Source organism: Rattus rattus, chromosome X (assembly GCF_011064425.1).
Source record: "Rattus rattus isolate New Zealand chromosome X, Rrattus_CSIRO_v1, whole genome shotgun sequence".
In the NCBI taxonomy this organism is placed as follows: domain Eukaryota; kingdom Metazoa; phylum Chordata; class Mammalia; order Rodentia; family Muridae; genus Rattus; species Rattus rattus.
In genome coordinates, this window is record NC_046172.1 from 128121986 (window position 1) to 128143799 (window position 21814).

A 21814-nucleotide genomic window follows, 5' to 3' on the forward strand; every position below is an offset into this window, starting at 1 on the left:
TAAATTTTTCAATAATAAATGAATACTTTTCAAAATCTGTCACAATGCCATTCCATTAAAGATATCTTCAATCCTCCCCTAGGAACTTAGAAATAAGATCAAATGACAAAAGAAGTTCTCTCATCTCCTCCTCGAATGCTGGCAATAACTTTATTTACTTTCTGTCTCTGGATTTGCCTTCTTTTCTTGTCATCTTGAGAACCATATCTAATGACTTTTTGGTGTGAGTTCTGTAGACACATCTTTCAGGCTGCTGCTGGAGCAAGCTGTGACAGGATTAAGATTACACATGAGCCTCTGGCTTGGTTCACATGGGTACATCAATTAATTCAAAGTCATTCTTGGGATGGGTAACTGCAAAGGTTCTACCTGGCTCCCAGGTTAAGGGTGGGGTCAAGAGTAGAATGATATTGTAGAATGATAGCACAGAGAATGGAGATATTAATTCCACCAACCCACGAGTCTTTACTGAGCCCAAGAAGCTAACTCAAATGAGATTCCTCAAGGCAGCTGGATTCCAGGACCAAGAAGAGAGGAGCTGGTAGAAACCTTAAGAAAGGATGTGCTTCCTGGGGATGCCACAGCAAGAAAGCAGGAGTCTTTGCTTGGAAGTGGCCGTGTTCAAGGAATTAGTGTCTCCTACTAACTGTGAAGCCAGCAGCAGCCACAGTGCTATGAAGACAGTGAGGCACCCTGCCTAGACATATTGTGCACTAAAACAAGCAAAAGGGAAGCACCAAGTAAGCATCTTCAAGTGCTGTGCTATGCGTCTGGGAAGACCTACATGGGTTCCTAGTGACAATAAGAGCTGCAGCTGGCAGAGGTGGAGGAGAAAAAGGGTTAAAACTGAGAGAGGCAGTCAGCTCCTACCCCCTTTCCCATGGGGTTCCCGCTAACACGCACTCTACCCTCTACCCTCGGGGCCCACTGACAAACTGCAACAGAGTTGTGTTTTAGATGTCTGCCCGAAAGGTTTCCAGGAGCGGCTTTCAGCAGAGCCAAAGAAAGGAAGTAGATGAGCTGCTTCCCTACTCACATTCTGGTCCACAAACCCCATTTGCCTGACCCATAGTAGTACAAAGAGATGGAAGAGAAACTCTTGTAAACAAGCAAGGGCTGCAGTGGCTCCCACGAGTTCTATTGCGAGCCAGGAACGGGAAGGGTAGGGTGTGTGCATTATCCAGGTTTCATTGCAGGCAAATGGCCCTGAGCCACCCCTGTGGGTTGGACTCAGAAACATGGAAGTGAGGGTAGGAGGGGGTGATCTAAGTCCTGGGCCCAATTAAGAGATCAGATGGTGAAGGGTTTGGGGGCCCTTAAGGTAAGGAGGCCTTGGCTGATCCTGCAGGCTGATATAAAGTCCTGTAACTCCATAGGCAATATGCCAAGTCTGACAGGTTCCAGAGACAGTTTTCCACAGCCATGGCCCAACAGCTTACAGGTGAACAGACACTGGACCATTATGAGGATAGCACCCAGGCAAGCATCTTCACCTATACCAACAGCAACAGCACCAGAGGTGAGCAACAGGTGCACTGGAGGTTCAGTCAGCAGACCAGGTCTCTCCTTAAAGCTTCCCTAGAACCTGGGTTTGGCATTGCTGGAGCCATCACTGTAGGAACCGGGACCTCATGCCAAGTATAGCTATGTTTCTTACTTCACCTCCACAGGATTGTTTTGGTATCTGTGGCTTCAATGAGACCCAACACCTCTGTTTTCTGATGCCAGAGGGTTTGTTTTGTGAAAAAGATTCAAGTGTATATCAAAGTAATGGAAGAGTATCATGAACTCAAGCCCTTATCATAAAACCATAACTTCCATAGGTTTTATCTTAGTTTATCTGTCTCCCTTCCAACCCCTTTCCTCCTGATTATTTTTATTTTAAAACTTACATATATTATATATGAGAATGTGTATATATATGTATTTAAGAATAGAGATACCTCTATATAAGTATATATATATATATATATATATATAGAGAGAGAGAGAGAGAGAGACAGAGACAGAGACAGAGACAGAGACAGAGAGAAAGACAGAGAGGCAGAGACAGACAGACAGTTGCATATAGACATCAGAGGACAACTTGGGAACATATGTATAGAGGTCTGAAGATTACTTTGGGCAGTCAGTTCTCTCTTTCCTGGAACGTCAAGCTTGTCAATAAGCACCTTAAGCCATCTCACTGGTTCCTCCTGATTCCTGCTTCTTAGACACAAATCTAACACATCATGTGTTATTTAATTTTTTTTTATTTATTCTTCAATCATATATTCCCCTCTCTCCACTCCTCCCAGTCTCTTCCCTCTAAGATGATAGGGTTCTACAAAACATAACTATGATGTCATCCTAATACCAAAATTTCAACAATGTTTCCTGGATAGTTTGCATTATCTTAGTTGTTGCTAGAAAGATCTTACTTTCAACTGGTCATGGCAGAAGATGCTTGTATTTCCAGCACCAGGAGATAGAAACAGAAGGATCAGAAGTTCAAGCTACATATGGAGTTTGAGGCCAGTCTGTCATATATGAAACCCTGTGTCAAAGTAAATTAGCCAATAGTAATGGTGTACACCTTTAGTTCTAGTACTTGTGAGGCAGAGATAGGTGGATCTCTATGAGTTTGAGGCCAATTTGTTTTACATAGGAAGTTCCTGGCTAAACAAGGCTACATAGCTCAAGTTCTCAGCTACATAGCTCTCAAGACTTTGTGTCAAAAAGATCATGTTTTGTTTTGCATTCAAATTTAGTTATGTATCAGAGATGGTGTATACCAGAACACCCACATAGAAGTCAGAACTTGTGAAAGTGCTGAGTTCTTTTCCAGCATGTGTGTTCCATGGACCAAACTCAGATTGTCACTGAGTTCTATCGACACACCATACTTTGTTTGTTCATTATGTTTTGTATTTGTATTTGTATTTGTTTTGAGTCAGAGTTTTCTTATGGTTCTGAAACCATCCTGGAATTTATAGCCCAAGGTGGCCTTGAACTCATGATCTTCTGCTTCATCCTCCAGATTTCTGGGATTACAGGCATGTACTACTATGACCAGAAAAAGTGTTTTATACTTTTTTTAAAAAGTTGACTTGAATCAAGGACCAAATGAAATGAACAGATTCATGTTGATCACTAGATCAAACCCACTACCTCATGGATGTACTCTCCCATGTATCTACTTCCCCAACCCAATTGCTACATCTTTCATTTCCTTGCAATTTTTTTTAAAAAAAGAAAATAACCCTTTCCTTTTCGGCTTCAAACATTGCTGGTGACTAGCCTCTGAGTTGTATTCATCATCACCTTTTTTTCTTGTAAATTAACAGTTGATTTGAAAGTCTGACTGGTATGAGAGGTATCTTTTGGCAGAAGTAATAGAAATAAAAGCAAGTTCTGTGTCAGGAGCTTCTGAGCAAAACCTTTGTTGGGGCATCAACTCAAGCAGAACACTCTCACCTTGAGTAAAAAGTATTCAGTATTGATAGAAAAAGAGGTCAGGCTGCTCTGCAGATGGAGTAAGAGAGGCAAACTTTTCTTTGCTTGCTGGTTTAGCCTGAAGATTTTCTTCTGGATATAGCTTTGGTCTCAAAAGATGTTCTATTTTTCATTTAAGACACTGGTTAACCCTAGAAATCCAGGTGCTGCAGATCTATACACAGAACTGAGTAGACTCTGACTCAAAGGTTAACGCAGTAAGGGGAAAGACCGAAGTCAAGCCGTATCATCCCATCCCAGTCATGCTCTCAGATACCTGCAGGCCAAAGTAAAGAGACAGAACTCTCAGCATAAACAGCCTTCAGGTCCCTGAGCAGTAACTTAAGAAACTGTTGCCACAACCCACACCTCAGAGTTGTTCTCCGCATTGAAGGTAGTAGGAAATGACCTTCAGAATTAGTGATATTTGAGCTGAAGAAGAGAATGAGAGCACTTACTGTTCTTCCAGAAGACCCAAATTCAAATCCCAGAGCCCACATCAGGTTTCTCAGAACTGAAATCTGTAATCCAGCTCCAGAGAATCTGACACCTCTATGCTCTGAGGATAAATCCTATAAAAGAAGAATTAGCAATCTTTTTTTTTTCTTTTCTTTTTTTTTGGAGCTGGGGACTGAACCCAGGGCCTTGCGCTTGCTAGGCAAGCACTCTACCACTGAGCTAAATCCCCAACCCCAAGAATTAGCAATCTTGAAGTTAAGTGAGAGCCAGCAAAAAGTTCTTATTAAGTTTTCTTGCAGTTGTTAGATCAGCATCCAGCTACTATCTTTTTGTCTTAGTGATGACACCCTTCAGAAGCATCTCTTGGAGAATAACAAGTTGCTGGTGCACAATGCCTACACACATAAATAAAATATTTTAAAATCTTTTAAATAGGATTGCTAAAGACCTAATATTTGTACATGCCTTTTCACACTTAGGATGTATGTCCTTAATTGTGTAGTTGAGACACTGTGCTTTCAATTCCCATCTTGGAGCAATGCAATTGATTGGATGTATGCATTTAGGGTCACTTGGTGGGTTTTTTTATTTGTTTGTTTGGTTTTTGTTTTTTGGGTTTTTGTTTTGTTTTGTTTTTGCTAACCAGAAAAAAATTTTTAAACAATAGACATGCGCCAGCACGCCTCAAATCAGATATTACATTTTAAGTTTAAATTTCGGTCAGGCATAAGCCACTTTGCTTGTAATCCTAGTACTTAATAAGTTCAAGGCCAGCTTGCTGTACATACCAAGTTCAAATCAGCTAGGTCTACATAGCTAAACCCTGTCTCAAAATTCTTATTTTATAATTTTGTAATATGTTGGTTATAAGTTTCCAAAGGAGGCAGGCATAGTGGTACATACCTTTAATCCTAGCAATCAGGAGACAGAGCAGGCAGATCTCTATGATTTTGAGGCCAGCCTGGTCTACATAGTACAGCACATTCAGGGCTCAGTAGAAATAACTTAACCACAAATGAAAGAAAGATTAAATTTAAATTTTAATAATAATAATGTGTTCCAAAGGAAAATCTAGAACACAAGATACATTTGAAGAAGTTCAGCTTCCATGACCCAATTGTTTCCTTCCCTGTATTCCTTACAACTTTTTCATGTGGGAGCTGACTTTTGATAGCTTTTTCTTGTTTATTTCTTTATGAATCTTTTTCAGGTTGTGGGACAAGCTGCTCTGGTGTCATTGCTGCCTGGGCCTGGATACGTACTTCTCTTTATCAGTGCTTACCTGGTTTGAAGTCTATCATATAGAGAATGCTCTTGCTTAGAATCTTGACATTCAATTGCTCTAACCTCTTTGCTTGTCTATAAATTAGAGGTTCCAAATACCACCCAGTTCCCCCTTCTCTGCTCCAGTTAATCTGCAGTGCTTTCTCAGGGGAGATATATTGACAGTCTGAGGGTTCTCTGTTCTCAGGTCTTTGTTTTTCCTTCACTGGATATTTTTTTTTACTTTTCAAATGTTATCCCTTTGCCCCGGCTTCCCTCTCTAAAACCCCCTATCACATTCCCCTCCTCTGCTTCTATGAGGATTGCTCCCCCACCCACCCACCCACCACCCCACCCACCCCTCCTCCTGCCTCCCTCCCTGACATTCCCCTACACTGGGGTTCCAGCTTTGGGACCAAGGCATCTCCTCCCATTGGTGCCTAACAAGGCCATCCTCCATTACATATGTGGCTGGAGCCATGGGTCTGTCCATGTGTACTCTTTGGATGGTGGTTCAGTGACTGGGGGCTCTGGTTGGTTGGTATTGTTGTTCTTATGGGGTTGCAAGCCCCTTCAGCTCCTTCAATCCTTTCTCTGATTCCTTCAACTGGGACTCCATTCTCAGTTCAATGGATGGTTGCAACCATCTACCTCATTTGTTATGTTCAGGCAGAGCCTATGAGAAGACAGCTATACCAGGCTCTTGTCATGCACTTCTTGGCATCAGCAATAGTGTCTGGGTTTGGTGACTGTATATATATAAGCTGGATCCCCAGGTGGGCAGGCTCTGAATGGCCTTTTCTTCAGTCTCTGCTCTAAACTTTGTCTCCGTATTTCCTCCTGTGAGTATTTTGTTCCCCTCTGGTCTTTTAAAAGCCCTATTTCTTCGTACTATTTTCTACAGCATAGAAACTAAGACTCTGTGAGTCTGGGGTTATGAATGGCCTGTTCTTACATCTCATATTGGGGGGTTCCTGGAAAGCTGTGCAGGGATTCCTTTTAGAATCAAATGGGGCCTGTACACAGACTGAAGCAGAGGTACCACAGGATGTAAATGTGCTGGAGATGAGATTTACCTGTCCTGTTTTTCTTGATCTGTTATGTTTTAGGGGGTTTGGTGGGTTTTAGGGGGTTGATGGGTTTCGTTTGCTTTTTGTTGTTTTTTTTTTTAATTTTTGTTTTGTTTTGTTGGAATGCATAGACTGGAGAATTCTGGGTTTCTTTGTCTGTGTTTTCCTAATGCTGTGAAGCCTTATTATCCAGTAACAGAGATTGGGTCTTGTGACCCTATCCAATTTTTCTGGCAAATGGCAGCAATGGCAAATGTCCCCCTTTTATAAGGACACACATCCAACTGGATTAGGGCCCACCCCAATTGATTTATGTACAGATCTCACATAGAGCAAGGAACGGTGGGGTCAAGGTGCTGGTGCAGCTGCGTAAAGCTTTGTGCAACTCCTCCTATATTCTGTACCTCTTCCCTACAGGTCCCTTTGAAGGTCCCAATTATCACATTGCTCCAAGGTGGGTGTACCACCTCACCAGCACCTGGATGATTCTTGTGGTCATTGCATCTGTCTTCACGAATGGACTCGTGCTGGCAGCCACCATGAGGTTCAAGAAGCTGCGTCATCCTCTGAACTGGATTCTAGTGAACTTGGCAGTTGCTGACCTAGCAGAGACCATTATTGCCAGCACTATCAGTGTTGTGAACCAAATCTATGGCTACTTTGTGCTGGGCCACCCTTTGTGTGTCATAGAAGGCTACATTGTCTCACTATGTGGTAAGCTAAAAGAGACACAACCTGGTATAACTAAAGGAAATCATACTTCAAACCCTGAGGTTTGAACAAATGGTGTTCAAATACAAGGCACACAGCATGACAGGAGATACTCATGGTAGAAGCTGGATCACAGTCGGCACAAGGGTTGGAGGACAGGTTTACAGGATTCTGAAGATTTCCATCTGAGCACACATTTTCAACTTAGTTTGCTTGAGTTCAACATGAAGACAAGCTCCAATTGTATGTACCCAGTTTGGGGCCATATGGCTAATGTGGAAAGAGATAGATATTGAGCCAGAGAATTCCAGAAACATATGGAAGACAGCCTCTGGGCACCTTGAACGTACTCCTACCTAATTCAGGGATATATGTGTTTTCATCCTCTCTCTCAGGCTGGTTAATGGCACTATATGAGCTGTTCTCAGAGAAAAACAGTTCCCAGAGCTTTTTATTTATTGACCAGATTCTAGACACGTTTCTTTACAAACATCGCTAAGGCTGGTTGTCTATGATTTGCTTAGGATAGGTAACAAGGGATGATGAGATGGTTTGATGGGTAAAGAAGCTTACTGCCAAGTCTGATGAGTTGTGACTCCTAGGATCCACATATTAGAAGAAGAGAACAAACTCCCAGAATTTGTCCTCTAATCTCCATATATACACCATGACTATACCTACATACAAACCCTAAAAAGTAGTAGCTAAGAAGTACCAGTATGCTAGGTTCTATGCCAGAAGTGGGCCAGTAACCAGATGGGGACCACACAATGCCTCTGTTTCCCCCTCTCTTACATTATTTCTAAATGGGGAAGGAGAATCCAGGAGTAGTAGCCAGTCTGGAACACAGGCTTTGCTCAGCATATATGAAAAGGGAGGGTTTGAATGTCATGCATATAAGCAGACACTTTGAGAGGTTCAGACTGGGGGTGGGTGACCGACAAATGGACATGGTTGGAACCCCACTTACCTAGCTATATATCTATAGCATATATCTATCAGTAGCTGTCCCTGCTTTTGGTTCCCTCACCATTGTCTCTCCTTGCCCCTCATCCATTTGGCAGATAAAGTTCAGACCAGAGGGAGTATGAGGCAGTATCCCAAAAGCATAGGGGTAGAATAATCAGGAAAGATCAAGTAAATAAAATTTATCTCCCAGGGCCAATTGCTTTCAGTTATAAATATGTGCCTTGGTGGGTTACATGGCCCTTCCTAAGTGGCATCCTGATGTCTGGCTCTGCTTCTGCTAGGCTTGCCTTTGTCCTACTCACAGTGATTCTTGGTTCACTCAGGTGTCCAGTAGCCAGCATATTTTGGTGTCACAGATGCCTTCACCATCAGAAATGTTTGCAAACACACATAATGAAATCCATAACATTAGAAAGTTAGCAATTACATTGAAAAATAGTTATCAAGGTTTTAACTATTAGTGACATAGTCTTTCATGGAAAAATATAAGTATTTCTGAGGCAATGGTGGTACACAATTTTAATTCAGCACTCAGAAAAGAAGCAGGCAGATCTCTGAGTTCGAGGACAGTCTGGCCTACAGAGTGAATTCCAGAACAGCCAGGGCTACATAGTGAGACCTTGTCTCAAAAGAAAAAGCAAAACCAAAAAGTATTAAACTATGGACTGAAATGGAGCTGGAGAGATGTCTCAGTGGTTAAAAGTATCAGTTGCTCTTTCAGAGGTGCTTCAATTATGTAGCATGTACAATTGCCTAGTTATACATGCACTAGGCATACACACACGCATATATGCAGGTGGAACACCCATATACTCAAAATAAAAATAAGTACTTCTTTAAAATTCTTCACTAAAACATTAGCAACAGAGTTCTGAACTAAAGTATTTCAAACAAGGATATGTTCTGATTACAAAAAAAAAACACCTCAGTTGAGTGACAATGAATAATAATGTAAGGTGATATGATGAGAATATCTGTCACTTTTCTATCTAGGTGACTGAGTCAGGGGTATTACTAATACTGCCAATTTCATAATAGAAGTCAATACAGAATGTCCTTTAGAGGTTAGGTGAATGAAAGGTGGTTTTCTCCATCCTGGTTTATGGGTCCCTGAGGCCTGTGTACATACCTTTGAGTGTAATACAGAGTGGGAACCTGTGCCACTCTACAATTAGAGAGAACCTGAGCTGTCCCCAAACATTTAAAGAAACAGCAAATGAACAGGAATGGTACAGATCGCATGTTCTGTTTCTTTGGAACAATAATACCTCAGTGTGATCATGCCAATATGGACATGTGTTTCCAGGAATTTCATCAATGACATCAGAGGAAGACAATCTCAGAGGCCAAGGAGACAAAAAGTGTTTGCAGGGACCCTATGGACAAGGCAGCCATATCATAGTTCTCTCTTGCCTTCTTTTTGGTGATGAAGTATGCAGGCTGAAGGTTTGGGGAGAGGGAGCTATGAGAGTTCTGTTATAGCCTCAGGATTCTGTGACTCAGTAGCTAAACTGAGAACTAAGACATCCTGCTCCAGAGCACAAGCAACTACAGTTAGAAGGAAGGTGAGAGAGTAGAAAGACAGAGAAGAAGTCAAGTCACTGGGTTTAACATGGAAGCAAAGCAGATGAGCCTAAAAGAGATGGGGAAAGAAAGTGAGATACATATGTCATTAAAATGGATTGAAAAAATATCCATTTACCTAAAGGTCCATGGTACTCTGAGTCTAAAAACATTTCCAAGGATTTGGTGTGGAAGCTAGGAGTTTTGAAAGCTGCCAGCCAGAAGGAGGAGGAGGAAACTGTATGAATAATTCTTTGTTTGGCTTGAAGCCCTGGTCTATCTCTTCTTCTCTATAGGGATCACAGGCCTCTGGTCCTTGGCCATCATTTCCTGGGAGAGATGGCTGGTGGTCTGCAAGCCCTTTGGCAATATGAGATTTGATGCTAAGCTGGCCACTGTGGGAATCGTCTTCTCCTGGGTCTGGGCTGCTATATGGACGGCCCCACCAATCTTTGGTTGGAGCAGGTAAGGGTGTAATGATGCTAGAAAGGTAGCCCCTGTAAGAGCAAGTGTGGAAGGTCAGACTGTGATCTTCAGGGAAATCACTTCTGGTTTCTGAGCCTGTGTGGCTCCTTGCTTACAAGAAAGAGGGAGGAAATTCCCTCCAGGCTCCCAGTGACACGTGCACATGAATGTATGGATGATGTATTTGCCTATGGCATCAAAAGAGGCCGTGTGGCACACTCGCTAGGTTATGAAAATGTTTAGCAAGTATAAGAAACTCACAAGAACAGTAGGAATATTTAAAATGCCCATCCTAGAGCTATAGTGTAAATGAACACTGAGTACTTAGATTTCAGGGCCCTCTAAAAGCTCTACCCAGGCCTTTCTCATACATTTACTCACCACCTTCAGAGGTTTTTTAGAAGGTACAGGAGGTCATGGAAGCCATATATATCCTTGCCAGACTCATTCTTTGGGGGAAATACTCAAAACTGGTAAGCCAATGGCTTAGATGTTTGGCTGGGAGGAATGAGACATGGGCAATTGATTTTACTGTTGTACATGACAATCTTAAATGTGTGTCCCTGTGGTATTTGGACAGGGAATGTTCTTTCTTTGGGAAGCTTCCATCATTCTGTGAAATAAGCCTTGTAAACAGCTTGTCTTTCCCCAGAACCACAATGAATGCCAGTAATTAAGAATGTCCTAGTGCTAGTACTGGTGGAGGCTTAGACTGAATGTTTTCATTTCATTTCCATAGTTACCAAGTGAGCATGCACCTTCATTACAGCCCTAGCACAAACTAGCTTCATAAAAATTCAGATATTCTTAGGTGTTTCTAAAAAGGAAAAGAAAGAAGAAGCCTCTTCACCTCCTTATGAAAATATTCTAGAACCAAGTAGTGATAATTGCACAACCTTGAAAAAGTCTTTAATGTCATAATGGCAAATTTTATATTATGCATATTTTGCCACAAAGAGAAAAGATGACATGAAGTATATAAATGGACAAGGATTTACGAAAATCCTACTAGAGAGTTTTAAGATGATCAGAATACTCTGGAAGTACAACACTGTGTAGATATGAAATGTTCTTGACTTGTTTACTTCTAATTGGTTAATTTCTTCTCAATTTAAAAACCCTCTGATTCAAGTCAGGGGTGTGCTCTGGCTGGTTGGGGAGGTTACAGGTTGTTCCAGCTTGAATTAGGATGGGCTGCTGGCCCTTTTCTTTAGGTACTGGCCTTATGGCCTGAAGACATCCTGTGGTCCAGACGTGTTCAGCGGTACCTCGTATCCTGGGGTTCAGTCTTATATGATGGTCCTCATGGTCACGTGCTGCATCTTCCCACTCAGCATCATCGTGCTCTGCTACCTCCAAGTGTGGCTGGCCATCCGAGCAGTAAGCCCTTTACCCTCCTGCCCTCATCCCAAACTGGCAAGATATGTAGGCAAGCTCAGAGGCACACCTGGTAACTCTCCTGCCTCCACACCGCTCTGATCTCAAATCAATCAGTCCACCAGAGTCTCTTAAACACCCCCCCCTGTATTTTTGGAGACAAGGACTCAGTGTGGAGTTCTGACTGGCCTGAAATTTGCTATGTAGATTGGTTTAGATTCAAATTCACAGAGATCTACTTACCTCTGCCTCTTGAGTGTGTACTCCCATGACTGACTAGCTTAAACTTCTTTTTATCAGCCATGAGTCTTTAGTTGCTGTTCAGTTGCTGTTAAGAGACAGCATGACCAAAGCTTACTCATATAAAAACATGTAATTGGGGTCTTGCTTACAGGTTCAGAGGCTCAGTCCATTATGATCATTGTGGGAATCAGACAGGCATGATGATGGAGTAGTAGCTGAGGACTATATCCTGATCCGAAGGCAAAGAGAAGAATGCTGGCGTGGTGTAGGCTTTTGAAACCTCAACTCCAGTGATATACTCCCTCTAACAAGATCAAACATACTCTAACAAGGCCATCTCTCTTAATCCTTCTCAAATAGTGCTACTCCTTGATGACTAAGCTTTCAAACACCTATAGAAGGGGCATTCTTACTCAAACCACCACATCATATAAGCAGATCCAATCCCTATAAGAAAATATTAAGAATCAATGGTATGGGACAGGTATAATACTTGCCTAGCATGTATTGAAGCCTCAGGTTCCATCCTAAGCACCAAATAAATTGTGAGTGGTGGCTCTTAGGCAGTGAAGGCAGGAAAATCAAAAAAGTTTAAGGTTTTCCTCTATTATAGAGCAAATTCAAAGCCAGCCTGATATCTACATTGAGTAAGGAAATGCAGTGAGTTCCTTTTGGAGATAAATTTAAGGGATTTTTATCATTTAAAAAAGTATGTACAATATTTTTATCATACTCTTTCCCTATCCCAACTCCTCTCAGATCCTCCCCACCCAACTTCATGTTCTCTAACACTCTCTGTCCCCTCTCCCTCTCTATCCCTCAGGGAGAAAAAAACAAAACAAAGATCAAAATAAATTAACAAGCAAAATTCATTAATACAAAAATTACCCAAATGAAAAGTTCACAAAACCAAACAAAACAAAAAACCAAACAAACAAACAAATTACAAACCAATCATGGAGTCCATTTTGTGTTAGACAGCTACTCCTGGGCATGGAACCTACCTTGGAGTGTGACAGATATATCTAGTGACATTCCATTAGAGAAAACTGATTTCCCCTTTCTCAGCAAGTATCAGTTGCAAATAACTTCTTGGTTAGGGATGGAATTTTGTGCTGAAATTTTGTATGGATCGAACTTTACAGATCTTTTGTGTGCCATTACAGCCCTTAATGCAGAAAAGGAGTTAGAAATATTGAAAGATGTAGAGGCGGTGAATAGTTCCAATGAAACAGTATCATCAGACCCAACAGGATTGATATACACATAAATGAAGTTCTTGTAGTCTCATAACCTGGCTTCCTTGTTCTCACTCCAATGAGATGGAAAGTGACTGCCTGCCCATACCTAGAGGACTCAGTAAGGAGGCAGAGTTGTCTGTGCCTTCCCCCTGGCCCTCCCATGGAGCATAACCTACAGAACACCTGCCTCCTCTTTGCAAGTGTTTTAGTTACTATTCTATTACTGTAAAAAGACACCATGGCCAAAGCAACTTTATTTTTTAAAAGTGTTTGATTAGTGGATGCTTACAGTTTCAGAGGTTGAGTCCATGACAAATGTGGTGGGGAGTGTGGCAGCAGGAGTCAGACATGACACTGGGGCAGTAGCTGAGAGCTTAATCCTACTCTGTAAGTTGAAGGCAAAGAAAGATAGATTGACCCTGGCATGGGTATTTAGAACATCAAAGTTCACCCTTCATAATGCACCTCCTCCGAGAAGGCCATACCTCCTAATGTTCCAAAACAGTTTCATCAACTAGAGACCAGACATTCAAATACATGAGCCTATGGGGGCCATTCTCCTTCAAACCACAAGGAGGCTCTTGGGGAAGATCAAGAACTGAACTCCAGAATGCCATTTTACATCTAGACCTGCTCAATACTGTCCTATGTCTGGTGTTCCATTTTAGGAAGCCAATTCTGTCAAGAGTTCCTATCTCACCAACATTCCTATCCAGGCCAGGTTATCACTGGGGAGACTCTACAAAAGATGAGAGTAAGAGAATGTGTAAGCTGGGTACTGAATGCTTCTCCTTCCCCAAAGCATAAATTAATTGTCCCTTGGTTAAACAACTTTCCTACCATTTACTTCATGTACCATTTGTTCAGTGCCCCAGCACTGTTAGCACAGGTGGCAGGAAGTCCCTTAAGGTGGTGCTTTACCAATATTAAGGTGTTTTGTGCTCACTCCTGCATGAACAGGTATTTATAAGCTCTTTCTGAAGAAGACCATGAGCTCTACCAGTAGGCACCATTTACCTTCATGTCTTGTAATGAAGGCTGCAAATTGGCTCCTGGGGGGTCGGTGGTCCCATATCAGAATCAATGTATCTAGTTCCCAGTGTTTCCCTCCAGCTTTAGTAGTATTAGCTATTGGCTAGAAGAGTCCATCACTGCTGTTCCAGCTCTTCCTGTATTATAACCTTCCTGATTCCTTTTACAGCTGTCAGTCATCAGTAAGCCTTCCAAGGTAGATAGTGGCTAGCCTCTAGCCTCTAGCCTCTAGCAAACCTGTAGAAGTGTATACATGGGTCTTGCATTGCCAGTGGGCACCTGACAATTACCAGGCCTGGTTTAGTTAAAGAAAACTTCACTTCTAGCGCTCCATTCAGGACTCCAGACTCAAACCTGAGCACAGGACTAGATCTTGGAAGGAATCAGATACAGACTAAACTCAGTCTCTTTAGTTCTCCTTCACAAGCTTCTGTGAAACTATAAACAACTTCAAAGGTCTGGTGTAAGGGTTGTCCTTGGCCAGGCCAGCCACTTGTTACCACAAGGCCTACAAAAAGACAGCTCCAGGACCACTCTCTGACTTAGGGTGGGAGGCACGATTGGAATACTAGGTGGACCATTTCCTACTCCCCTTAGATTCCTAGGTTTTCCTCTCCTTGATAGTATCATAACTTGGTACCTGAGCAATGCTAATAGTCCCTCCATATATAGAGGCCTATCTGAATAATCCATTCACTGTCCTTGTCTTCTTTAGGTGGCAAAGCAACAGAAAGAATCTGAGTCCACCCAGAAGGCTGAGAAGGAGGTGACACGCATGGTGGTGGTGATGGTCTTCGCATACTGCCTCTGCTGGGGGCCCTATACTTTCTTTGCATGCTTTGCTACTGCCCATCCTGGCTATGCCTTCCACCCTCTTGTGGCCTCCCTACCATCCTACTTTGCCAAAAGTGCCACTATCTACAATCCCATTATCTATGTCTTTATGAACCGGCAGGTAAGCAAGAGCCTGCGCATATCAAACCCAAAATGGCCCAGAACTCAGTGAAGGTTCTTACCTGGAATCAAATTATCAATGAAAAATCTTTATAGAGAACCTGGGAGTCGGGGTTAATGATGGTCCTCCAAGTAAATAAGCATGGAAAGGCTCTACATGTTACCTACCCTAGTCTGACCTCAACTCAACCATGACCTCTGGTATCCTTGCACTATCTCCAATTGAGTCTAGTAATTAAGAAAGTTTGGTACACTGCAGGTTCTTCCCTTCTGATAACCCCACAACTATGGATAAGAAGCTTCTAAAGGCGCTACTAAGCATTCAATGAGCACACAATGATCCTAGCTAATTCTGTTCCTCTTGTGTTTACAGATTCAACTCTAAATTTTTTTCATTTCAAACCTTGATTTTGGATTTTTGCCTCCTTAAAAGTTTAGCTTTTCTTGGTTACACTAGCTAAGAGTTCAAGAGCTTTTATGAGCTCACAAATTAGTTTAGAGAGAGCATGCTATGGTGTTACCCAAGGTCTTCTCTGATGGTAACCATCCTTAGCTGCCATATTGGACTGTGACACAAGTTGCTTGTGGCTCTTAGAATCCCCTGGTAGGTGAACCTTATGAGGCTCAATACCTTCTGAGTGCCATTTGCCTTCCTCTTTCTTGAATATATCATATGCACTTCATTAAGGAGCATCTACTGTGTGAGTTATTAGTAATCAGAAGTGTTCAATGGAGCCTCTCATTTCATTAGACTCAGTGAATCCTTCCAACTGACTTTTCTTTCCTCTCTTATCTTTCTTCATCTGGTGCTTGGGATGGAACACAGGCCCTGGTGCATGCCAGGCAAGTAATCTACCCCAGATCTCCTAAAAAGCAGTACTAGAAAGAAATCCTTGTTAAAGACAGGAAACAAGGGTAGGAATTGAAACATATTCTTCTGGGCAGGTGCACAAATGTTGCTTTCACCCATTCTGCTGTATTCCAAGAAATCTGGAACAGAGCATTTCATTCTTGTTCGCTGCTATATCCTTCCAGAATAAAGTTAGGGTCAGGCATAAAATGAAAACTAAGTAGATCTGCCAGCTTTTCAGCCACATTCATGTTGTTATTCAGCCTATCTCTAATGTTCTCAATGTCAACACTTAAGTATTTTCATTTTCAGGGCTTTAATGTTACAGGGAATGGAGTTAGTCACAAACAGAGGTGAAATTTTAGGACACTTTTAGTTTGGGTTCTCAAAGCTTTGTAGTTAGGATCCTTAGATGGCATTGTCTTTTTTATCACTGCCTAAGTATCCTGAGGCTATCACAACAAATTCCACAAATTTCATGGCTTAAAATGACAGAATTATATAGCTCAGTGGAAGAGTACTTGCCTAGTATACACAAAATCCTAGGCTAAGTTCCTACCTCTACAACAAACAAACAAACAAACAAGAAAATAGAGCTGTAGAACAAAGGAAGCTAGGGAGAGAGACATTAAATTTCTCACAGTTCCAGAGGCCAGAAATCTGAGGTTTAGGTATCATCTGACCTCTGGAACTGTGAGAAACTTACTGTCTTTCTCCTAACTTCTCTTGTTCTACAACCCACAAGCATGCTGCTCCAATATTATGCTTCACATAGACCTTTTTCTGTATGTGTAGTGCTGTAGAAATTATTTAATTCTGACTTGGGGTTTCTACCCTGCCTTTGATCATTTATTTAGTTCCCAAATAAAAAACACACACAACCTTTATATTTACAATATGCCTTAGACAGTACAAGAGCTAGGCATATACCTAGCCTCTTTTTGATATTAGAATCAACTTCCTAGATAACTCTGAATTATAACTTACTACTCTGGGCTGCTCTTAACTCCAATTGACCAGCCCTCAGGGACACGTTTTCTTGACTCCTAATCTATGGTGGCCTCTCTGTCCTCCTTCTGCACTTCTTCTTCTTCTTCGTGGTCTCTCTCTGATCCCCAAGCCCAGGAAACCTAAACCCCACCTATGTCATCTATTGGCAGTTGGCCTCTTTATTCACCAATCAGAAATAACTTGCGGCCAAAGTGTATATTCAGACTCTCTCTCCTCTCTGTGAAAACCAGGACTTTAGGGCCTGCCCTTAGCATTACAATAGACAACAAAAGACCAAACCTCAACAATTCCCCCTTTAGTCCAAAAAAGGCTCTTTTCTCTCAGATACAAATTATTTAAATTATGCAAATTGAGCTGGAGAGATGGCTCAGCAGTTAAGAGCACTAACGGCTCTTCCAGAGGTCCTGAGTTCAATTCCGAGCAACCACATGGTGGCTCACAATCATCTGTAATGAGATCTGATGCCCTCTTCTGATGTGTCTGAAGACAATGATAGTTTACTAACATACATAAAATAAATAAAAAAATCTTTTTAAAAATTATGCAAATTATAAGGTATATAAGGTATAGTATACACTTATAACATCCAGTCCATTATATTTGGCAATTTAGTTGAACTATTTTATCATCTATCCTAACAATGAGTTTACAATCCTGTACCTCAACCATGTTTGATTTTAACTTGTATTATCACCTGAAAACCATCCTTTCTCATCTAGAACACCTTCTTTAATGCTAAACAACTTAAGTTCAATTGTGAGACTATAACTAGTCTTCAACCCCATCAAAGATTTAAGAAGGAATATATATTTGAGTATGCAGGAATGTAGCTTCCAAATTTAAACAATTAGCAGAGATGGCTGGACAGTCCTCAACATTCCTTATAACATTGTAGCATCTATCTTCAGCCTTCTGACCCACACCTGACAGACCTTAAGTGAAGCAGGAATTATGAAAGACTAGTTTATCCTGTCTCGGCAGAGCTTAGCCGTTGACTACCCTGTGTCCATTTGTCATTTTTGGACAGCATTCTGTTTGTAGATGAAGTTAGGTCATTTCATGTCCATTGGGTAGCTTACCACAGTTGAAGCTACTCCACATGGAGGTTTTGATGCCCATCACCTTCCTTATAGTGGAATGGAGGTACTGTCAGGAGCAGACATGTCTCATAGTCGAGAGATCTTTTGATAAGGAAATAACATTATATGCCATATTCTTTGGCTCTCCAGTGCTTTTGAGCTATTTGAGCTAAACATCAATTACTTTTAGCTATTTACTATTCGAATAACCTTGAAAACATTTTATTGTAATTAACTAAATTAGAATCTAATATGACCATGAGTGACTATCTGACTCTTGTATTACTTAATTATTCCAAACAGTTTGTAATACCAGCTATTAAAAGGGCTGGGTCTAAGCCGTGTATTCTTAAATGAGTTGCATAGGCATAATGCTTATCTAAGAATAACAAAATTAATTTTAAATTTCATATCAACATACAAAGATTTATACCAATGAAAACCTTAAACTGCATTGATATACAAATTCTGTACCAATGTAGTCAATTCTACATTGGAATATAAAAATTTCTACCAATGTAAGATTATGGCTATAGAATGATTTAACAGTAAATTTAATAATACATCCATATTTGTTTAATTTGTTTTAATATTACTGTATTCCCCTCTTTTTTAATTCAACCCCCTTCTCTTTACCTAAAAAAGACAGAAGGATAGAGAAGAGGAAAGAAAACATAGAAATCCCTAAGTCTAAGCTTTCTTTTAGTTTCCTCCCTGTCCAAAACTATAATTATTTGTAAATTATTCCTTAAAATGACAACATATCTATAATTCATAAAATGATGAAAACCATCCACCCCAAACTTAAGAGATTGGGACGATGATCTTTTATGATTGCTTCTTGCTTAATTGGGGTAAAGAATTCCTGTTTGGAGCCCAAGGGAAAATGGTTAGTTTTTTAAAAGCAAGCTGTAGCATTTTTGCCCAGTTTCTGTGTTATCCAGTCTCAGTATTGTCTGTCAAGCCTGTGTGTGTGTGTGTGTGTGTGTGTGTGTGTGTGAGAGAGAGAGAGAGAGAGAGAGAGAGAGAGAGAGAGAGAGAGAGAGATCATTTGGGCTAGCCCTCTGAAGTTGATTTGCATGCATATTTTGGAGAAATCAGTAACTGACCACAGTCTGTGAGAGTGAATCACCTGGGCTGCTTGCTCTGTGAAGGCATTCATGTCTCAGCTGATAAGAGGTTTTTCAGGGTCAGATATAATTTTTATAAGTTTTGTTGGTAACCATGTTTTTTCATTCCTGTAGATACATAAACATGACCACACCCCCATCTTATAACTACTGCAGGTTTCCATTCTGATGTCAACACAGCTTTTTGGATAACCAGAGTTATCAAAGCATTTAGTTTGTCCCTGGGGGTTTTCTTTCTCCTTTTTAGTTTAACAAGCATCTCTTTTAAGGTACGATTGCCTCTTCCTATAACTGTGTGTCCTGTGGGATTGTGTGGTATACCAATAACATGCTTTATATTATAATATGCAAAGAATTGCTTCATCTTATTGGATATATGTGGGAACATTGTCAGTTTTGATTTGTGCAGGTATCCCCATAATTGCCATTATTTCCATTAACTGTGCAATTACCCAATCAGCCTTTTCAGAACTTAAAGCAGTTGCCCATTGAAACCCTGAGTATGTGTCAATGGTATGGTATATGTACCTCTGCTTTCCAAATTCTGCAAAATGGAAAAAAATTCAACTTCCAGATGTCATTTCTTTTGGTACACCTAGTGTTACTACCAGCAGGTAGAGGAGTTTAGTTGTATAGATAACACATAGGACACTTGGCCAACAAGACATCATTTGGTGCCCAGCAATGAAAATTTTTTTCTTTAAACCTTTCCCCCATTAACATGTTTCTCATGAAATTTTAAGGTTTCTAACACATTTCCTATTAGTAACTGGTCAATTTCATCATTTTCTTGAGCTAATGGACCAGGCAAACCTGTATGAGACTGAATATGAGACTGAATATATAATATAATATATAGTGGATGGTTTCTACTTTTGATGGCTTGTTGCAATTGTATAAATAACGAAGTTAATTCTGAGTTACCAGGTACAAACTCAGAAGTTTCTATATGCAAAACAACTGTTTCTGCATATAAAGAATCAGTAACTATATTAAGAGACTTAGGATAATCTAATAATACCATAAGGATAGCATACAACTCTGATTTTTGAATCAATATATATGGACTTTTTATCACCTTGCTTATTTTGTCTGACATAATAACCTGCCATCTTCATCTTGTTTGCATCAGTATAAAATGTTGGTACCTCTGGAATTGGTGTTCTGTTTACTATATGTGGAAAAATCCAATTAGTTCTTTTTATAAACTCCATATGCTTTTAAGATATTTGCTATTAATTTCACCCAAGTAGTTACTATAAATTCTTTGCCAATCTTCATTGATCACCCATAATGACATAATTTCAGCATTTGTAAGAGATACTACAATTTGGGCTGGATCTTTTTCATGACAATTGACGTAGTCTTATTCTACCTTTTATAATTAATTCAGAAATCTTTTCTATAAATGTCTTCAATGTTTTACTTTGTTTATGAGCTAAGAAAAGCTATTCCATAAGACTATCTTCCCCTTGCACAATGAGCCCAGTAGGAGAATGAGTTAAAGATAAAATGACCATAATACAATCAAGTTTAGAATTGATTTGATTCACATAAGCTTCTTGCAGTCTCTGTTCTACAAGACTTAACTCTTTTTACTGCTTCAGCTGTTAGACATGTTGGACTGTTTAAATTGGAATCTCCTTGTAATGTTTGAAACAAATTACTTAACTCATATGTACTTAATCCAATTGTAGACCTCAACCAGTTAATATCTCCCATTAATTTTTGAAAATCGTTAAGAGTTTGTAATTGGTCCCTACCGATCTGTACCTTTTGTGGTCAAATTTTTTGTTGACTGATTTTATAACCCAAATAACTAAGTGGATTTCCTCTTTGTATTTCTTCTGGAGCAATCTATGGCCCCCAGCATGGCAGAATTATTTGTGTTACCTTAAACATATTCTCTAAAACATCTTTGTCAGAAACAAGCAACAGAATGTCATCCATATAATGATATATAATAGATTGAAATAATTGCTTATGAATGATTTCTGATGGTTATTGCACAAAATACTGACATAAAGTTGGACTATTTAACATTCCATGTGGAAGTACCTTCTAGTAGTATCTCTTTAATGGATGACTATTATTCAAAGTAGTTCTAAATCTTTTTCTCATGAGAACACTGGTCACTGGACTAGTAACAATGCTAATCTATGAACTCATTGAAACATACACGTACAAAGACCCCCATCCCAAAAGAGGCAGTCACAGGTTCCAGTAATTAGAATTTGCCATATTTTAGAAGAGGTCATAATTCAGCTATAATCACCATTAACTGATGAATTGGATGATTCAGACCTCCTCCATTCATATGTGTAAAGAACAAGCTGAGCCTTCTTCATCCCACTCCTAATATTCTTAATGGGAGAAGGGAAGTTGTATATCCACAAAGTGACAGTACAGAATGACCCAAGCTTCACTTTTAGCACAGTATACTAGCCCTTTCTGCTTTGCTGAATAATGGTTTTTGTCCTTCTAGTTTCGAAATTGCATCTTACAGCTCTTTGGAAAGAAAGTTGATGATAGCTCTGAACTTTCCAGCACCTCCAAAACAGAAGTCTCATCTGTCTCTTCAGTGTCACCTGCATAAAGTTTGCCTCCAACCTGTTGCATCTACCAAAGCTTTGGCCATGTCCCTTCTCATCCATTCTAATGAAATAAACATAATTTCTCCTTGCCCAAACCATCAAAGTCCCAGAGATGTCTACAGTTTGAGGTTATCTAAAGCGGCTGGATATTCAGGTACCAGACCTGTAGGGAATACAATGTAGGCAAAGATACCAGACCATATGTGGGTTTTTTTTTCCATTTTTAATTCAGTCCCCATGTTTGTAGATATTATGAAAAGAGCATGAAAAACTGGAATAAGAAGGCAAGTTGGCATCTGCATGTATCTCACTGGGCTTGCAGTTACAGA

At 40.4% G+C, this 21814-nt stretch overlaps 1 protein-coding gene across 1 annotated transcript; it reads left to right on the forward strand.

The window, feature by feature from the left end:
- The first annotated feature begins 1422 nt into the window (after nt 1–1422).
- LOC116889316 (medium-wave-sensitive opsin 1) lies at nt 1423–21487 on the forward strand. The gene is made up of 6 exons (XM_032890442.1): nt 1423–1519; nt 6684–6980; nt 9806–9974; nt 11189–11354; nt 14583–14822; nt 21377–21487. Exons 1-6 carry the CDS (start codon nt 1423–1425, stop codon nt 21485–21487), a joined length of 1080 nt encoding a protein of 359 aa, XP_032746333.1.
- The last annotated feature ends 327 nt before the right edge of the window (nt 21488–21814 follow it).

Excerpts from the sequence above, each read along its gene's own strand:
- LOC116889316 (XM_032890442.1), top strand. The coding sequence starts at position 1,423 with ATGGCCCAACAGCTTACAGGTGAACAGACACTGGACCATTATGAGGAT. Across the intron at positions 1,520-6,683 it reads CAACAGCAACAGCACCAGAG|GTCCCTTTGAAGGTCCCAAT; the intron begins GTGAGCAACAGG and ends TCTTCCCTACAG. Across the intron at positions 9,975-11,188 it reads CCAATCTTTGGTTGGAGCAG|GTACTGGCCTTATGGCCTGA; the intron begins GTAAGGGTGTAA and ends CCTTTTCTTTAG.